At 48.9% G+C, this 16589-nt stretch overlaps 6 protein-coding genes across 6 annotated transcripts; 5 read left to right on the top strand and 1 right to left on the bottom strand.

Annotated features, from left to right (window-relative positions):
• Positions 1–354: 354 nt before the first annotated feature.
• On the top strand, positions 355–1761 carry N7516_006505 (uncharacterized protein; the record flags this gene model as incomplete). Its single annotated transcript, XM_057219225.1, has 2 exons — positions 355–437; positions 495–1761. The coding sequence occupies 2 exons, from the start codon at positions 355–357 to the stop codon at positions 1759–1761; spliced, it is 1350 nt and encodes a 449-aa protein (XP_057073316.1).
• Positions 1762–2303: 542 nt separating this feature from the next.
• On the bottom strand, positions 2304–6321 carry N7516_006504 (Nascent polypeptide-associated complex subunit beta; the record flags this gene model as incomplete). The annotated part of the gene is made up of 8 exons (XM_057219224.1): positions 2304–2597; positions 2717–2889; positions 3051–3063; positions 3329–3436; positions 3460–3529; positions 3986–4963; positions 5229–6076; positions 6138–6321. 8 exons carry the CDS (start codon positions 6319–6321, stop codon positions 2359–2361), a joined length of 2613 nt encoding a protein of 870 aa, XP_057073315.1. The 3' UTR covers positions 2304–2358.
• Positions 6322–6958: 637 nt separating this feature from the next.
• On the top strand, positions 6959–7714 carry N7516_006503 (uncharacterized protein; the record flags this gene model as incomplete). Its single annotated transcript, XM_057219223.1, has 3 exons — positions 6959–7000; positions 7048–7147; positions 7215–7714. 3 exons carry the CDS (start codon positions 6959–6961, stop codon positions 7712–7714), a joined length of 642 nt encoding a protein of 213 aa, XP_057073314.1.
• A 1135-nt stretch (positions 7715–8849) lies between these two features.
• On the top strand, positions 8850–9819 carry N7516_006502 (uncharacterized protein; the record flags this gene model as incomplete). Its single annotated transcript, XM_057219222.1, has 3 exons — positions 8850–8852; positions 8906–9446; positions 9503–9819. 3 exons carry the CDS (start codon positions 8850–8852, stop codon positions 9817–9819), a joined length of 861 nt encoding a protein of 286 aa, XP_057073313.1.
• Positions 9820–11116: 1297 nt separating this feature from the next.
• On the top strand, positions 11117–11711 carry N7516_006501 (SNAP receptor SNC2; the record flags this gene model as incomplete). The annotated part of the gene is made up of 3 exons (XM_057219221.1): positions 11117–11224; positions 11394–11625; positions 11692–11711. 3 exons carry the CDS (start codon positions 11117–11119, stop codon positions 11709–11711), a joined length of 360 nt encoding a protein of 119 aa, XP_057073312.1.
• A 1616-nt stretch (positions 11712–13327) lies between these two features.
• Positions 13328–16149, top strand: argEF (bifunctional acetylglutamate kinase/N-acetyl-gamma-glutamyl-phosphate reductase; the record flags this gene model as incomplete). The annotated part of the gene is made up of 3 exons (XM_057219220.1): positions 13328–15721; positions 15777–16017; positions 16071–16149. The coding sequence occupies 3 exons, from the start codon at positions 13328–13330 to the stop codon at positions 16124–16126; spliced, it is 2691 nt and encodes an 896-aa protein (XP_057073311.1). The 3' UTR covers positions 16127–16149.
• Between the last annotated feature and the right edge of the window lie 440 nt (positions 16150–16589).

Here is a 16589-nt window from a genome sequence, read left to right as displayed (position 1 = left end):
CCCATATTAGATGGAGATGCTAAGGTTGAGATTAAAATTGCATTGCAATAAGCCTGATTCATTTATTCGATATAAGGCCATCTCTCATAAATCAATCATCAGATATAAAGTAAACAATAGATCTAGAAGAAAAGAAGAATAGTGGTTGGATTTTTCCAGTAGATATGGACCCACGTGACCGTATCCCGGCGAACCAGTGTTTACCAAAAGTTTTGGATCCCTCGATGCCCGACGGACAAATTTACCCTTTTGTGCATTCATCTCGCAGAACCTCCCTTTCTTGAGCTCTCACTTCTTCACATCCCTTGACTCTCCACATTCACCCAATCCCTTGACCGCATCCCATCTACCGTCATGGAGTATCACTCCGTCCCACCGGAGGAACGCGCTAGAGACGAGGATGGCAACCTCCTCCCTTGGGGTTATGTTTACAAAGAGTATGTTCGATAAGATTTACAACTTCTCTCCTATCAAAGCTAACCAATATTTTCAAGTGAATCGCGCAACCCTCGACGACCACCCGAAGAATCAGGACCCTTTGGCAAGAGAAGAAATGCTCGATACGATAATGCCCGCTCACGAACACGGACTGGGACACCAGCAAAGCGCGAGAACCCCAATGTCGCCGAGTTCGGTCGGCTATTCTCACAGCAACAGCAGGATGAGGAGAAAACACACGGCTTGCCCAAGTCATCATCGTCATCCAGTCTTGACAACCAACGGAAGCAAACAGAGAAGGTCGCTACCGAATGCATACTCTACGGATACAAAAACAAGGACAACGAGTGGAAGGTGATCGACAAATACGAGCGCATCTCTCAGGGCATGATCTGCGAAGATTACCCTCGCAACGACCCGACTTCAGCGAGCCACTACACCCAGCTATTGAGCGGAGGCGACGTCGTCATCCGAAACCTGTCAGCCGATGCGAATCGCAAGTCGAAGCGCTACGCCGGTGGCTACCACTGGATCAAGGTCACCTACGACTCGACTCAGTCCGCAGACCGGGCGTGCTTCTATTCGCCACAGAAAATCGATGGACACCTAGTTTTCTGCGAGCTGTACAGTGGCCAGGGCCCAGCCGAAGACGCCCCAATCCCGGCAGACTCTGCCGCGAGCAGTCGGGTTCGCAATACAGCACCGCGCACCTTGACCACCTCGCACTCGACCGCCTTCCTCTCCAACTCCAGCAGAGACCAGGACCGCATGACACTGCCTCGTTCCTTTGCCATGAACAACCTTTCCAGTGTACCTGATATGCCAGAGGACGGACGGCATTCGGTCGACTCCTCGACGATCGCCGGTACCTCCGACGATACAATTACATCCACTGCAACCTCTGCAACTGCCACTGCCACACCCTCGTTCCAGCAAGGTAGTTTCAATACAACAACTTCAACATCCACCTGGACGACAGGAGCTTCGTCCGGTAACGATCGCACCTCAGCCCACCAACGCCGAGCTCCCACTCAAGGCGAACCCACCCACGACCACGAATTCATGACGCATATTCCGTCCGTCCGTCGTACCAAGCTCCGCCCCATGCTCGAGGCTCTCCCCCCACAGCCAACCATGACTGAGCGCGTTCTCCGCTCAATTCCCATCCTGAGCTGGTTTACAGGTGACATTGTGGGCGAGGGCCCGCTGCTCCGCGAGGACGGCACATTTGATTCGGAAAGATCCGGCCTTTACTGGAGGTTCTGGCATACGTTCGATTATTTCCTGAGAACGGATATGTGCGGGCTGAAGGAGGATAGTTGAGGCGACATGAAGACCATCGAGCACTATGGAAATGGAATACCTTTTCGTCTTTTATCATTCACTATTCACTACATCACGGATCTTTCGCCACAATTGCAAAGTTTTGCGCGCGATCAACATAGAATCCGAATCGCTACGAAGCTCGAGGGGTCAGTCCTGAACAGTACTGCGCATGTCGCGCAAGGCACGGGGGTCAATGGCTTTGTGGTAAAATAGCTCGGCCTTTGATCAATGGATAATGTGTACGATAGCTGCATCTGATGCAGACATAATGAATTGTCCTTTTGAGGGACTGCACGCAAAATCCCTATACCGTAGAACAGTAACAAGTACGATTCCTCATACTTCTGCTTCAATGACTCGGATAAAACCTTTGAACTGTCAGAAGACTCCTTTCCATCCCCAGGTGCATCAATAACTCCCGTTATAAACTCATGCATCAAGCCTGCCCGCAAGGAAGAGACGAAACGGCAATCAGAAAAAGAGAAAAAAAAAAAACGAGTCAACAAAAAATAACTCTCGAACCGGAGCTTAAATTTCATTGATCATAAGACAAAAGTATTTTAAAGACTCGATTTAGTTCGCATCTAGGCGTATTTATTCCTTAGTCTCGAAGTTCTCGCCCTCGACGAGGTCGGGGATATCATCCTCCTCGTCGTCCTCCTTCTTATCACCCTGCTGCTTCTGCATGTTCTGGTAGCTCTCGGCGAGCTTACGCAGGGAAGCGAGGGAGTCGGGGCCGAGCTGGTTGAGGATGTTGGGGACGAGCTCGGTGAGCTCCTTCTCCTCACCGTTACCGTACAGGGCAAAGGTGTTGGAGGGGACAGCACCGTGGACTAATGCGATGAGATGATTAGACAATTATTTTCTCTTTTCGTTCCTTCTTCTTCTTGTTCTTCTCTTTGTGTGTTGCAAAGGCCAAGGTTGGTTTCGGGGGTGGTTTTTTTCTACTCACCACGGGGGTTGGCGAAGTGAATGACGTTGCCATCCTCCTTGAACATGTTGACCTCCTCGATACCCTGGATGGGCTGGACGTTCAGCTTCTTGAGAGCGGCCTGGAGCTTCTTGTCATCGGCGCCGGAGTTGCGGACGACCTTCTTGACCTTGCGGCGGGGGGTACCCTTGCCACTGTAAAATTTGTTAGTTTGTTGGACATTGGACGGTTGGAAAAATGTGGTTGGCTCGGTGTGGATGGGTGGGTGAATACGGGTGGTGGTGGGGGTGGATGAAATGGGGGGAACCCGAAAAGCTCGAAGGAATGCGAGAATTCACAAGGCCGAGAGTCAGACTGGATTCTCCGATCTATACGATATTCATGTTCGGGTTCGATATTTGGGATATAGCGGCCGTCGCATGGATTCGAGAATGGGAAATCTGTAGTCTGACTATCGGGCTGTGTCGAATCCGGGTAATGCAGTTCGAAATTTCGTTTTCCTCCATAGAGGGAATCGAGAGGTCGGGATGAAAACAGTTCTGGACAGAGGATACATACCCTATTAAGAAGAATGATGTTAGCTATCAAATTTGAGTATAAAAGTCCACCCAAGACAATGCAAGTAAATTGCACCTGGGCAGAAGGTAGAATCCTTGAGATATGACCAAGCTCCAGGGCTACCAATTCCACAGAATCGCAGCTCCACGTCATGACCCCGATCATATCTCAAGCTCAAAAATGCTTGAAAAGAGGTAGAAACGTACCGATGCGAACGCTCGCCTGCATTCTAGCCAACTTTGCCTGATCCATGATGAAGTCTGGAGGAGTGATCGCCTGGTGCGGGATTAGCTGGAAATTCGGTGTAAAGGATTTGAAAAGAAGAAATGTAGAATTGCAAGTCTTTCAACAATTCGATGTAAATTTTGAGCGTACCGTTAAAAAAGGGTTGAGGGGGAGATGGTAAGAGGGAACGTGAAGTGGAAGTGGGTGGAATGATGATGCATCCCCAAGAGTTTTGTGTGGGGAGTTTGAGAATATTCGCTAATGCGCCGATTTGGGGTTAACGGGCTGTTATTTTGTTTAATGTCTACACTTTGATCTGTTTTATAAATTGATTCTATGAATATTTATCTATATCTGTTTCTTCTTGTTGATTTTGGTTATTCGTCCAGTTGCCCAGTGGTTGGATTGTGGGATATTGAGATACTCGGCTAAACCCTAATCGGGGAGATCGAGATATGTATACTTAACATACTTAACATAATAGTTCTATTCTCCCTAACCACTAACCCTCTTCTCCTCCATCTCAATCTGCTTCTTCTCCCAATTATTAAAATACTTATGCCAAGGATGCTTCTCCTGAAATCCAAGAAGCTTCTTTATCTTCGCATTCGAAAAGGGTGCCTCAAACTCCTCCATCTCACGAGTGATAGGTATATCCGGGAACTGCGACTTCAGAAAGTCCTTGGTCGGACTAAGATTGGTAATGTGATCATTAGTAGCATTGAAGACCTGAAACCCAAGTCCATCCGTCTGCAACGCCGCCTCACACATCCCACCCAGATCCCGCGCATCAATATACGACCATCCATGTACCTTCCACATAGTCGGCTCATGCACATAGCTGTAAAAGATATCTTGATTGTATTCCTCAGGCTCGATAACACGCCCAATACGCAGGATGTAGATATCCACTCCGAAGCGCGCCGCAAAACCCCGTGCGACGCGCTCACCGCACAGCTTGGCGATCGCGTACGTATCCGTCGGGTTGATATCTAGGTCTTCGTGGATCGGGAATGAGGGGAAGTTGGTATCACCCTGCGCGAAAGCTACCCCATACACGGTTACGCTGCTAGCGATGATGATCTTGCGGATCCCTAGCTTGCATCCCGCCTCGATGATGTTGTATGTGCCCTGTGTGTTCGAGCGGAAGGTCTCGTTGTCTGGTACGAGCATGTTGCGTGCGTAGCCGGCGAGGTGGATTACGGCGTCCGGGCGCGGCGGGAGACCTTCCGGGAAGGGCTCGCGGAGTGCCCATTGACCGGATAGGGCGTTGAAGACTTGGCCGCTGTCGACGAGGTCGGTTTTCAGGGTATGCACGTCTGGGTGTTCCAATGCCATTAGGTCCAGGTTCAGGATTGTGTGTCCGGCGCTGAGGAGCTCTTTGATGACGAATTGGCCTGCTTTGCCGGAGCCGCCAGTCACGACGATGTGGCCCATGGTGGTGATAGTGTTTGGTGAGACACACGGGGTTGGGGTGTCGGATCTCTGCCCAGGGGGTATATTGTTTGATCCTGGGATAATTGGGACGAACAAGCTACGCGGGCGCTTATCCAGAGGCTATGACCGGCATCGAAATCATCATGATGCCATTTGCCTCCAGGCTCTCGGCTTCTTATAGGCGGGAGAATGGCAACGCGCATTGCAATGTGAATTCTCAAAAGTAGAAGCAAGCTAAATCGCTAGTAAAATTCCAGTCATTTCATACATTTATACATGCCTTGATGGTCTCCATTCATTTTCCCTTCGAAACCTGGGTCTCGGTCCAATCCCAGAGCTTATGAGCCAATTGCGCGTTCTGCACAGGCGCAGTGCCACCACTGCGGTACCCAACGGGAGTATAGTAAGCTCCATTGATAAGATTTTCCCTTTGCGTGCCAGCCGCCCAAAGAGAATTCAGGGCTCCACTAGTGACACTTCGGAAGAACATGGAGCCAGCAGCAGAGATACCGTGATTCATCACCCAGTTGAGGGTCTTTGTATGTCCATAGAGCCCGCTGTCAACCGCACCGGGGTGAACAGCAATAGACAAGATATCAGGGTGCCGGCGGGCCAGCTCGGATGCAAATAGGATATTAGCCAACTTGGAAGCGCCGTATCGCGTCCAGGTACTAGAAGCTAATAAGCCAGGGGTAGATGTAATTTCTTCAAAGGTCGAGGGACCAACGGCGTGAGCCGCCGAACCGACAGTCACGACCCGGACATCGGGCACCTCCTCCTTGGCGCGCTGAAGATCAACGGTCTTTTGTAGGGTAGGGAGAAGTAGCTTTGTTAACAGAAAGTGCCCGATATGGTTTGTGCCAAGCTGGATCTCGAAGCCCTCCTCCGTCGTGGTGGGCGGGTTGCCCATCGTGCCCGCATTTAGGATCAAGATATCTAGGCGGTCGCTATCGGACTGGAACTTGTCTGCGGCGGCGCGGATGGATTTAAAGGAAGATAAATCGAGGGCGAGGAAGCGGATATCGGCGGGGGAGGATAGCTCGCTTTGTAGCGACTCGATTGCTTCGCGTGCTTTGCTCTCGGTACGGGCGGCCATGTAGATGCGCGACGGGCGATGTTTGGCGAGTTGGAGGATAGTCTCTTTGCCTAGTCCGGCATTGCCTGGATCAATCGCAGTGTCAGCGTTCTGGAAGTTGGAGATGGATATAAAGAAGATATGTACCTCCCGTCACAAGGACGACCTTGTCGTCCAGGTTGCGAATGTCGCGCTCTGGCTGGAACGATGCCCCTAAATAGCCGAAGGTGGCCTCATTCAGAGTCGGGCCAAAGCTCGACAATGCCTCCCGAGGATGACGCAAGCTATAGGTCGCGAAGCCACGAGTGGCTACAATATCACGGAGATCCATCTCAGATTGAAGAATATGAGAGGTTGTGGAAGTTGAAATCAGGTTAGCTCAGGGGCGGGAATTAAGTAGCCAGAGCCAAAGGTCAGCTGGGAAACAAGGAACACCATCTTTTCACATGTATATATGTTGGAATGAGAGATGTGAAGGTAGAAGGCTTCCGAGGCTTTTTCAAGATGATCTTATCAAGATTTCCTATTTCTTATTGGTCCACATGACAGGGATTTCATCTCTGCATTGCCCAAGTGGTAAAGGTAACTGGAGGATAGTTAACTAACTAGTTAACTAGTTACGACATATATAATCTAAAGAATGTTGAACTTAATAAATCCATAAGTAAAAGAGAAATACCATTAAATAGACCTTTATATATATATGTCTGTCGATCTTGGTATATTTCACCGAATTCATCGCTAAGCTAGTCCAGCCCTGCACCTGCAAGTCCCCCGCAGGTTGCTTCCCCTCGTACCTCTCGTGATTCTCTTCTCCTGGCCACCTGTCCTGTAGACTTTCTTCTTCTTCCTTTTCCTCGAAAGTGATCCGGTTGGAAGACGAAATTCTGAACCGTTTCACTACAATCTCTTCTTTGCCAAACAATCTACACTACAAGCATTAAGAAACGATATCCAAAAGCACCAAAATGCGATTTCTTTGCTTGCACGGCGGTGGCACAAATGGCGAAGTATGTGCTCAATTCAAACGTACATAGACAATACTAACCAGCTACAGATCTTCGAAATTCAAATTGGAGGCATCCGCCAAATACTAGAAAAAAGCGGTCACCAATTCACATTCATGAACGGAAAGATAAGCGCCAAGGTCGAAGAGGGTAAGCTCTACTCCCTACACACAGCTATCGACTGCATGAACCATCTACTAACCCAACTCCAATGTAGAACTCGAAGGCATAGTGGACGGCCCCTTCTATAACCACTACACACGAGGTTCCTCACCCGGCTCCAGCATCCTCGAAGCCTTCGAACATACCAAGCTCTTCATCGCAGAAGAAGGCCCATTCGACGTGGTGATGGGCTTCTCACAGGGGGCGGCACTAGCAGCCTCGCTTCTAATCCACCAAAGCAAGACATACCCAGCTGAACCGTCGCTATTCCGCGCAGCGGTGTTTATCTGTGGTGCAGCGCCGTGGGAGAGTTCCGGACTGGAACATATCGCGCCACAGCCGGATATATACCCAATTACCATTCCGACGGCGAATATTGTTGGCAAGGCGGACACCCTGTTCCCTGAGAGTGTGAAGTTATTTAAGCTTTGTGAACCCGCTAAGGCGACTTTCTATGATCATGGTTCTAAGCATATGGTTCCGTTTGATGCGAAGAATACGGAGGAGATGACTAGGGTTATTAAGGAGACTATTGCGAAGGCCATTAGGTGTTAGCTAGGAATTCTTGTGCGGTGTTGAGATGGTAGGAATTCGAGGATACAAGGGTTCTACACTTACACCCCCAGTTACCGAAGTGATGCGCTTCTATAACTCTACCTGTGTTTTCCCACCCTCTAAGGCCGTGGGGGGCTTAAAATAGGCCAAAGGTTGGTATTACACAATGTTCCTTCTCGCTTTCTCTAGACTTTACAAGATTTACACGCCTTCAATCTTTCTTACTGCCACGTTCGAGAGCCAATTATGCCAAGTGCCCGCCACTTCATCTTTCTACTTAGCAGTAGAGAGCTAGTAAAGCTCCCTAAAAGTGATGATACATAGATCTAAGGATAGTTGGTAGCTCGTAAGGCCGCGTGGTGTCTTTTTAAATGTCTATTTATATATCAAAGAGGGGAACGCTCAACCCTGCATGCTGAAAGGCATACAGGTTGATTCAGCACTCACAATTCAGCTCCATACCAAACTTTGTATATAAAAGAACCTAGATGTACTGCACAGAACAAGTGAATTTAGAGAGGCATAGAAGTCTATATTGTCAATCTATATCTATCTACTACTTATATCTTCCGCACTTTAACAATTATATAATAAAACCAGCTGGAGCAAAGTTGGAAATTATTTTGTCTGTAGACATAGAAATTACATGTGTCTTGGAGCTAAGAGTCTGGCCCTGAGATTGGTTGGCTTTCAGTGGACCATTGTTGGCTGAATAGTCGCTCAAGTAGGGATTGTTGGATCATAGCCAGGCATAAAGGTACTAAGGTGATGTATGTACCCGCGGAGTCAGCGGCTAATAAGAAACCCCCATTCTCCATCTCCCATTTCAGTTTAGTAAAACAACTAGGCTTCCTTATGCATATTTCTAAGTTTAGATGGTTAGGCAAATTGCATGAGCGCGTAACGGTAGGATGATAGCGCACATCATGTAAATAGGTGTGATTTTTAGCGTATGAGCAATGAATCAGTTGCTTGGCTGAGCGTAACCGGTCGACACTTAATACCCCCAATTCTCCAGTTGCGCTAAATTATCAATCCTATATAATGTCCAACAAGTAACTGCAAACTGCAGTGACATTCTTTAGAAGATATATCAGCATTGTCTACTTGGGATACCAGTATTTCAACAAGTATTATGGTCAGTTAGCGAAGTGTTCAACCCGTGTCTTTGCTAATGATAATAACTGTAAGGACCCTCTCTCTATCACCGCTACCGTCTTAGCCTTACTGGAAACATCAATCAATATGACTAGTCGTCTCAGGGCTGCCTACTCACGCCAGCAGGCCCAACCAAGCTTGCTAGCACGGGGCCTTGCCGATTTACAAGGTACCGAGAATGTCATAAAGGTTATCCACAGCCAGCGATGCCTTGAGACAGCGGCCGTGACATCCGACTTGGTAGAAATGAAAAGTCTGTCACAGGAGCTCCTCACGCTTCTTGAGCGACTAGATTCAGGGAAGAAGTCTACTTCCCGCCAGCTCGCCTATCAACTTATCGGCGGATCAAAAGACGAGGGACATTTCGAGAACATTGTGAAAAGGATGAACGCTGCAAAGACAAATATCATCTTGCATGTTGAGGTTGCTAGTGTTGGACTTGCTCGTGATTCTCAGAGCAATCTTGTCGTCAACGCAGCCGAAATCAGACAACTTGATCGGACCGTCAGGGAGCTACTTGGTGATGGACGGGGATTGAGGATTGCGAGTCTATTAAAAGATCGGCCCCTGCATGGTAAGCGTCTAATATGTCAATGTTGAAGGATATCTACTCGAACTAACTATAAATAGAAGACGGAACAGTTATTCTAGACCGAGATGATTTGAATCGGATTGGCGTATCTGTTCCCAATGGAGGTAATACTCGAATAATTACTGGTAACTTGACACGACTACAAGCGCTGCAGATCAATGGACCAGTCGGCGAAGATGAGTGGAAGACCATCAGTCACCTTGATGTCAGAGACAATGAGGCTGGTCTAGCCAGCTCACAGGTCAATTTTTCTGTTTCTGATACCGCTTTTACCTCTCTCATGTTTGACCATACCATCAAATACGTCTTGCTATTTGTTTTGCTATTTGTTTTGATATATGCTGCTTTACATTAGTATTTTTTTCTTTCTTTCCAGCAAGACTTAATTCATTATTGCCGGATGGGAGTTGGGCCAACGACGTGCATTATATCGGAATATTATATCTTTGCATCAATCAGGCGAATTGCGATAACTAGGAACAAATATATGCATTTATTTCAAACTGCGTGGAATATCTAATAATGCCTTCTAAGAAATATCTAGTACAAGGTCTTAACGAAAAATTCACATCAAGCCCTGGGACGTGGTGACAGGCAAAGAGCGACAAACATTGGAAAGCCAACCTAAGGTTTTGGGCGAAGGAAACGATCAAATCCCCATGGCAAACGATTTCATAGCCTTCAGAGGTGATGAGGTGTATCGTGAGTGTTCTTGCTCGGCATTTTATAAGGGCTCCCTAGCCCTTAGATATGACGATGACCGAGTTCTCCCATTGTGGGCTTTAGCGATTTGATGAAATAAATATCCGATCATCCTACCATCATTCGTATTTTTCCAATATCACAGATCTGACCAATGCATTTGTTTTTCTGTCTGTCGCAACCTGAGTGATCGTCGAGTTATAACCGTGCCGCCTAATATGAAATGGCATCAAAGTCAACCTTGGAATGGAAGTAGAGTTGCTACTAATAATAGCACGGTTCCTCAAGCAACACATTTCTATTGGCACTGGATATCAATAACCAGCCATATAAGAATCGATGTCCTTGGACACACTATTTATACATGGAGAAAATTATACAAACCCATGGATGTACTTATGCGAAGTAAAGAATACCTAACTAATACTATCTACTATTGTATAGTGTAACTCCCATATTGTGCCTGTTTGCGGTAAATAACTTTCAATTGGATTGGAAGAACACCACATGCTAGTTATATAAGCAGAATTTTCAAGGATGAAAATGGCCCATCGTCACCAATAAATGCCAATGGCCATAGACATGAAAATAATTAACATTCAAGACCTAAAGCGGGAGCCTGCTTTGTACTGAGAACGCCACGCCACGTGACTCTGGGCAAAGCCGCCTCAGCGGCAACTCACCTAGTCAGCTTCATTTTAGACAACAACGTTAATCTTTTCCCTCCTCCGTCACTTGCCGTTGCGTTACATCCCAACCTTTATCATTCTACGATAACTATTTCTCCATACCCGCCATCTGCGTCGATTTTAGTCCTCCAGACGCCCCCTTTGCTGCGCTTCCCCATCAAAACAACGCAACCCCTAGTGCTCCCGCGAGTCGTCTAGACACTCCCAATAACCGGCCAATCCACATCCAAGGTTCTCTCAAATTCTTTCACGACTTTTATAATGGCTGCCTCCGAACAACCCTACGACCCCTATATCCCCTCCGGCTCCGCTGGCGCCCCCGCTGCCACCGGTCAGAATGGCAACCAGCGAACCGCCGCTTTGCAAGCAGTAAGTCAAATCTTGGATGATATCTTCGCCCCTAGCGATCGCAGCCATTGAGAAAACACACAAATGTTATCTGGTGGATGGTACATGCTTGTTGTCTTTTTGATTTATCCAAATGCGAAGGCTAGGGCGCTTGATTCTCGAAATGGGGCTGACGTGGTATCTTCTATAGCAAATTGATGATACCGTTGGTGTGATGCGCGAAAACATCAACAAGGTCTCCCAACGTGGTGAGAACTTGGACTCTCTCCAGGACAAGACCGACAACCTTGCCGTCTCGGCCCAGGGGTTCCGCCGAGGCGCCAATCGCGTGCGCAAAGACATGTGGTGGAAGGACATGAAGATGCGCGTGTGCCTGGTCATCTGCGTGATTCTTCTTCTCATTGTCATTATTGTGCCGTCCGGTAAGCATTTCCTAGCATTCTCTGGCATTCTCCTACTTCTCAGCTCGCCTCTAACATAATATACAGTAATTGCCACCAAGCACTAAGCACCTCGACTGTGCGCAACTTACGACTTCTCTTTGGACATGGGATCTTGAATTTTACTGGGCTTACTATTGTTGCGGCCGTGTGGCCTTTTCCGTTTTCTTCGCAGCCGCTAATACCTCCTGCTGTTTTTTTCTGGGCGTGTTTTCAATGACCAAATCCTCTTTGACTTTTCCATGCAACGATATGAGATCATCCGATTTTGGGTTGTGTCGCTACATGCGACCCGGTCGACGGGTGAAGATGTAAATGATACTTCCATGACGCCGTGTTTAAGTATGCTTACTACATTGCCATTCGGGTGCTCTCTCACTACAATGAATCTCCCTTATTGTGCTTTTATACTATTTTCTTTATATGCCTAGACTTGCCGGGATACCTGATTAGTATGATATGTAGTTATATAATGTAGAACGTTAGTGTAGATCCACACTCCGATGAATAAAGATAACATCCACCCTTGTGGATAGTCTCTGTTTTTGCATGAGTGCACAAATGGCGATGGGAAGAAAGGCGACTGAATCCGGCAGTAGTTTGGAAGTGTCTCCCCTCCAATTTTGGGTGGCTACATGTTTTATATTCCTATTTTGTATATGTATGAAGCTACCTACCTAGCTAGTCCTGGAGTTATCATTTGCTGACATAGAAGCCCACGTGGTCGAAGACCCATCTGACATCTGACCAGTGAAGGTCCAATTCGCCAATGAGATCACCCTGCAAGGAACCCATCATCTATCCATGTGTGCTCCAAACCCTTGTGCATCAGGTGTCTACTCATTTAATTTGATTTAGTTAAATGATCCCACCGTGAGTGAGTCTTGCTCTATCAGTGCAGCAGCGTAAGTCTTGCTTTGAATGCTTCGGGAATTCCTCTACCGAAGGATGTTGTTGAGTGAGAAAAATCAGATAATTCTGGGAACTCTTGGCACGAAAACCAGTGTCCACCAATTCCCTCAATTAGACCACTTGGAGAGGCCCTCGCATATACGGTCGGCAGGAAGTGCAGAGTGCTAGATCCAGCCAAGGTGGAGGGAAGTGGATAGCGGTGACCTAAAGTAACGAGTGAGAGGAAGGGACAGGATCAGATAACTGAAACTAAGCCCAAGCAGGATGACGTTTCGCGATCTCCGAGCAGAAGAAGTGGGCTTCTTCGGAGGTAATACTCTCGCTTGGCGAAGTCTAAGGAGATTCCAAGGTTGATATCCGAGCGAAGTGCGTGAAGATTCTTTTTTATGGTCCCGGTTGTAGCGCCACACAAATGTCTAATATTTTGTACTATTATAGAAGAAGAGAAGTCAAATAAAACTACTCTATGAGAGATATATTTCAAATCTGACATCAATAGAAGAGTAACTAGTTAGTTAATTCATGGAATGATTAAATGTCGCACGTAAAAAAGAAAAAAGACGGAGATAAATCGCTCGCTAGAGAGGGGGGAGGCTCCACCGCCTTCTCCCCGTCATTGGGCCAGGTTATCGCTCCGAGGCCCGGCCGATGATCTGAAAAATATCTCTTTTGACTCAACACTTTCTCACCTTTCACCTACCTTCCACCTACTTATACATATTTGGGGCCTCTCCCACCCAGGGCCCGACCGTCAGACCATTGAGGCTGCCGCATGTGCGTTGCTAGGATGATGTCCCTTCGCTCCGCTGTGCGGAGAGCTTCGTGCAAGTCCCTCCGTTCCCTCTCCGCACCGACTGCTCCTCTGCGAGTCTCAGCTGCAAAGACTGCCACTTCCCTGCGCCAGACTCGCAACTACTCCCGTTCGACGGACCCTCACCTGACCTCCACCCGCAGCACCGTCGTGCAACTGTTGAGCAATATTGGCTCTAAGCGCGAGGTCCAGCAGTACCTGTCACACTTCACCTCCGTGTCCTCTCAGCAATTCGCCGTGATCAAGGTTGGTGGTGCTATTATTACTGAGCACCTCCAGACCCTGTCATCCGCGCTCGCATTCCTTAACCATGTCGGTCTGTACCCGATTGTCGTCCACGGTGCCGGCCCCCAACTTAACCGTATGTTGGAGGCGGCTGGTGTTGAGCCCCAGTTTGAGGATGGAATCCGAGTGACTGACGGTAAGACCCTGGCCCTCGCCCGCAAGCTCTTCCTGGAGGAGAATATGAAGCTGGTTGAGGAGCTTGAGCGCATCGGCATCCGTGCCCGTCCCATTACCGCAGGCGTCTTTTCGGCCGATTACCTCGATAAGCCCAAGTACAACCTGGTCGGTAAGATCAATGGTGTCGAGAAGGCACCCATTGAGTCGGCTATTGCCGCTGGGTGTCTGCCCATCCTGACTTCCATGGCCGAGACCCCCGACGGCCAGGTGCTCAATGTCAATGCGGATGTGGCTGCCGGCGAGCTTGCGCGTGCCTTGCAGCCTCTCAAGATCGTCTACCTGGCTGAGAAGGGTGGTTTGTTCAACGGCGACACCGGTGAGAAGATCTCCGCCATCAACCTTGACGAGGAGTACGACCACCTGATGAGTCAGTGGTGGGTGCGCCACGGCACTCGCCTGAAGATCAAGGAGATGAAGGATCTCCTCAGCGATCTGCCTCGCTCCTCTAGCGTCGCCATCATCCACCCTGCTGATCTCCAGAAGGAACTCTTCACCGACTCCGGCGCTGGTACCCTGATCCGCCGCGGTAACAAGGTCCACGTGAAGACCTCTCTGTCCGAGTTTGGAGACATGAAGGCTTTGAAAGAGGTGTTGATCCGTGATCGCGAGGGTCTTGATGCCCGTGCCGTTGTTGACCGCTACGTCGAGGGCATGAAGGAGAAGGATTTCAAGATTTACTACGACGAGCCTATGGAAGCTCTGGCCGTTGTGCTGCCTCCTCAGCCCAACTCTCAAATGGCTCACTTGGCTACATTCACTATCACCAAGTCTGGTTGGTTGACTAACGTTGCCGATAACGTTTTCTCCAGCATCAAGAAGGACTTCCCCAAGCTGGCATGGACTGTCAAGGAGGACGATGAGAACCTGACCTGGTTCTTCGATAAGGCCGATGGCAGCTTGAGCCGTGATGGCCAGGTCCTGTTCTGGTACGGTGCCGAGAACGGCGAGGAAGTCAAGCAGCTGGTTCAGGAGTTCAACGCCCATGGACGCCAGATGTTCGGTGACATTAACCTCGAGGCGCGCCTCCACCGCGCTGCTGAGGCTGCTGCCAACATTGGCAAGGGCTTTGGTGTTAGCGGTGCTTCTGCTGAGCAGAAGCGTGGGTTCTCCACCACCACCAACGCTCTGCGCATGACCCGTGCCAAGCGTCCCGCCGTTGCCGTGAACTCTTTCCGCACCTATGCCACTACCAACCCCAACCCTCCTCTTGGTGAGAAGAACATCTCTAACACCCAGCCCGCCAAAGTTGCCCTCATTGGTGCCCGTGGCTACACCGGCCAGGCCCTTATCAGCCTACTGAATGCCCACCCTAACATGGATCTTCGTCACGTCTCGTCCCGCGAGCTGGCTGGTAAGAAGCTCCAAGGCTACGAGAAGCGCGAGATCATCTACGAGAATCTCAGCCCTGATGATGTCCGCAAGATGTCTGCCAACGGTGACATCGACTGCTGGGTCATGGCTCTACCCAACGGTATCTGCAAGCCTTTTGTTGATGCCGTTGACGAAGGTGCCCAGACGGGTAACGTCATTGTTGACCTGAGCGCTGATTACCGCTTCGACCCCAAGTGGACGTACGGTCTTCCCGAGCTGGTTGAGCGGTCTAAGATCGCCCGGGCTAATCGTATTGCCAACCCCGGATGCTACGCCACCGCTGCTCAGCTCGGAATTGCTCCTCTCGTTCCGTTCCTTGGCGGCCAGCCCACCACCTTTGGTGTTTCTGGATACTCCGGCGCGGGTACCAAGCCCAGCCCCAAGAATGACGTGCAGTTCCTTACCAACAACCTCATCCCCTACAGCCTGACAGACCACATCCACGAGCGTGAGATCAGCGCACAGCTGGGCACCAGCATTGCGTTCATTCCTCACGTCGCGGTTTGGTTCCAGGGTATCTCCGTAAGTGCCTGCTGGCCGCTCATTGATCCTCACGATTGCTAACATTTATATCAAGCACTCTATCAGCATTCCCCTGAAGCAGAAGATGACCTCCCGCGATATCCGCAACCTCTACCAGGATCGCTACGCTGGTGAGAAGCTCGTCAAGATTGTGGGTGAAGCTCCTCTTGTCAAAGACATTGCCGGCCGCCACGGTGTCGAGATCGGTGGATTTGCCGTCCACTCCAGCGGCGAGCGCGTTGTTGTCTGCGCCACCATTGACAACCTGTTGAAGGGTGCCGCCACCCAGTGCTTGCGTAAGTGTTGAATCCATCTACTTCATCGGCCATGACACTAACGAACTCAATAGAAAACATGAACTTGGCCCTGGGCTACTCCGAGTATGAGGGCATCCCTCTCGACTAAGCTTCCACTGGAAGTCAGTGACGAGTAGTATTCAGATTTTGTTTGTGTGTTCTTGCATGTCTTTTGTCTCATACCCCCCGTGCATCCTATACATCGCTCTGGGTTGGAGATTTCTGGGTGCTTCCTATCTATTTTCAGATCTTCCATAGTTGATTATGTCTACGTTTATACTTTTGTGTTAAAAGAGTGCGGTTTCTGTTGGTCTTGGTCCATTTCCCTAGAATTTTGCGGCTTCATTTCGGACGGCTCATCGTTTTCATCCCCTTGTGCTCAAGTGACTTTATATGGTTTCTCAAGGAGTCCCAAGAAAAGTAAATCTTTCTTCTAATGTTGGTGTTTGACCCAGTCCCTAGGACCATACACGAGTCGATTTAACTTATTGTACGATGGGAAATGGGGGCACAGTTCAATCGACTGTATTTATGAAACAATCTATTTTAATTGTAATCTTTGACCCGATCTT

Source organism: Penicillium verrucosum (assembly GCF_028828655.1).
Source record: "Penicillium verrucosum strain IBT 35672 chromosome Unknown utg000002l_segment0_segment0, whole genome shotgun sequence".
Classification (NCBI taxonomy): domain Eukaryota; kingdom Fungi; phylum Ascomycota; class Eurotiomycetes; order Eurotiales; family Aspergillaceae; genus Penicillium; species Penicillium verrucosum.
The sequence above is the reverse complement of the archived record's forward strand: the minus strand, read 5'-3'. Positions and strand labels throughout refer to the sequence as shown.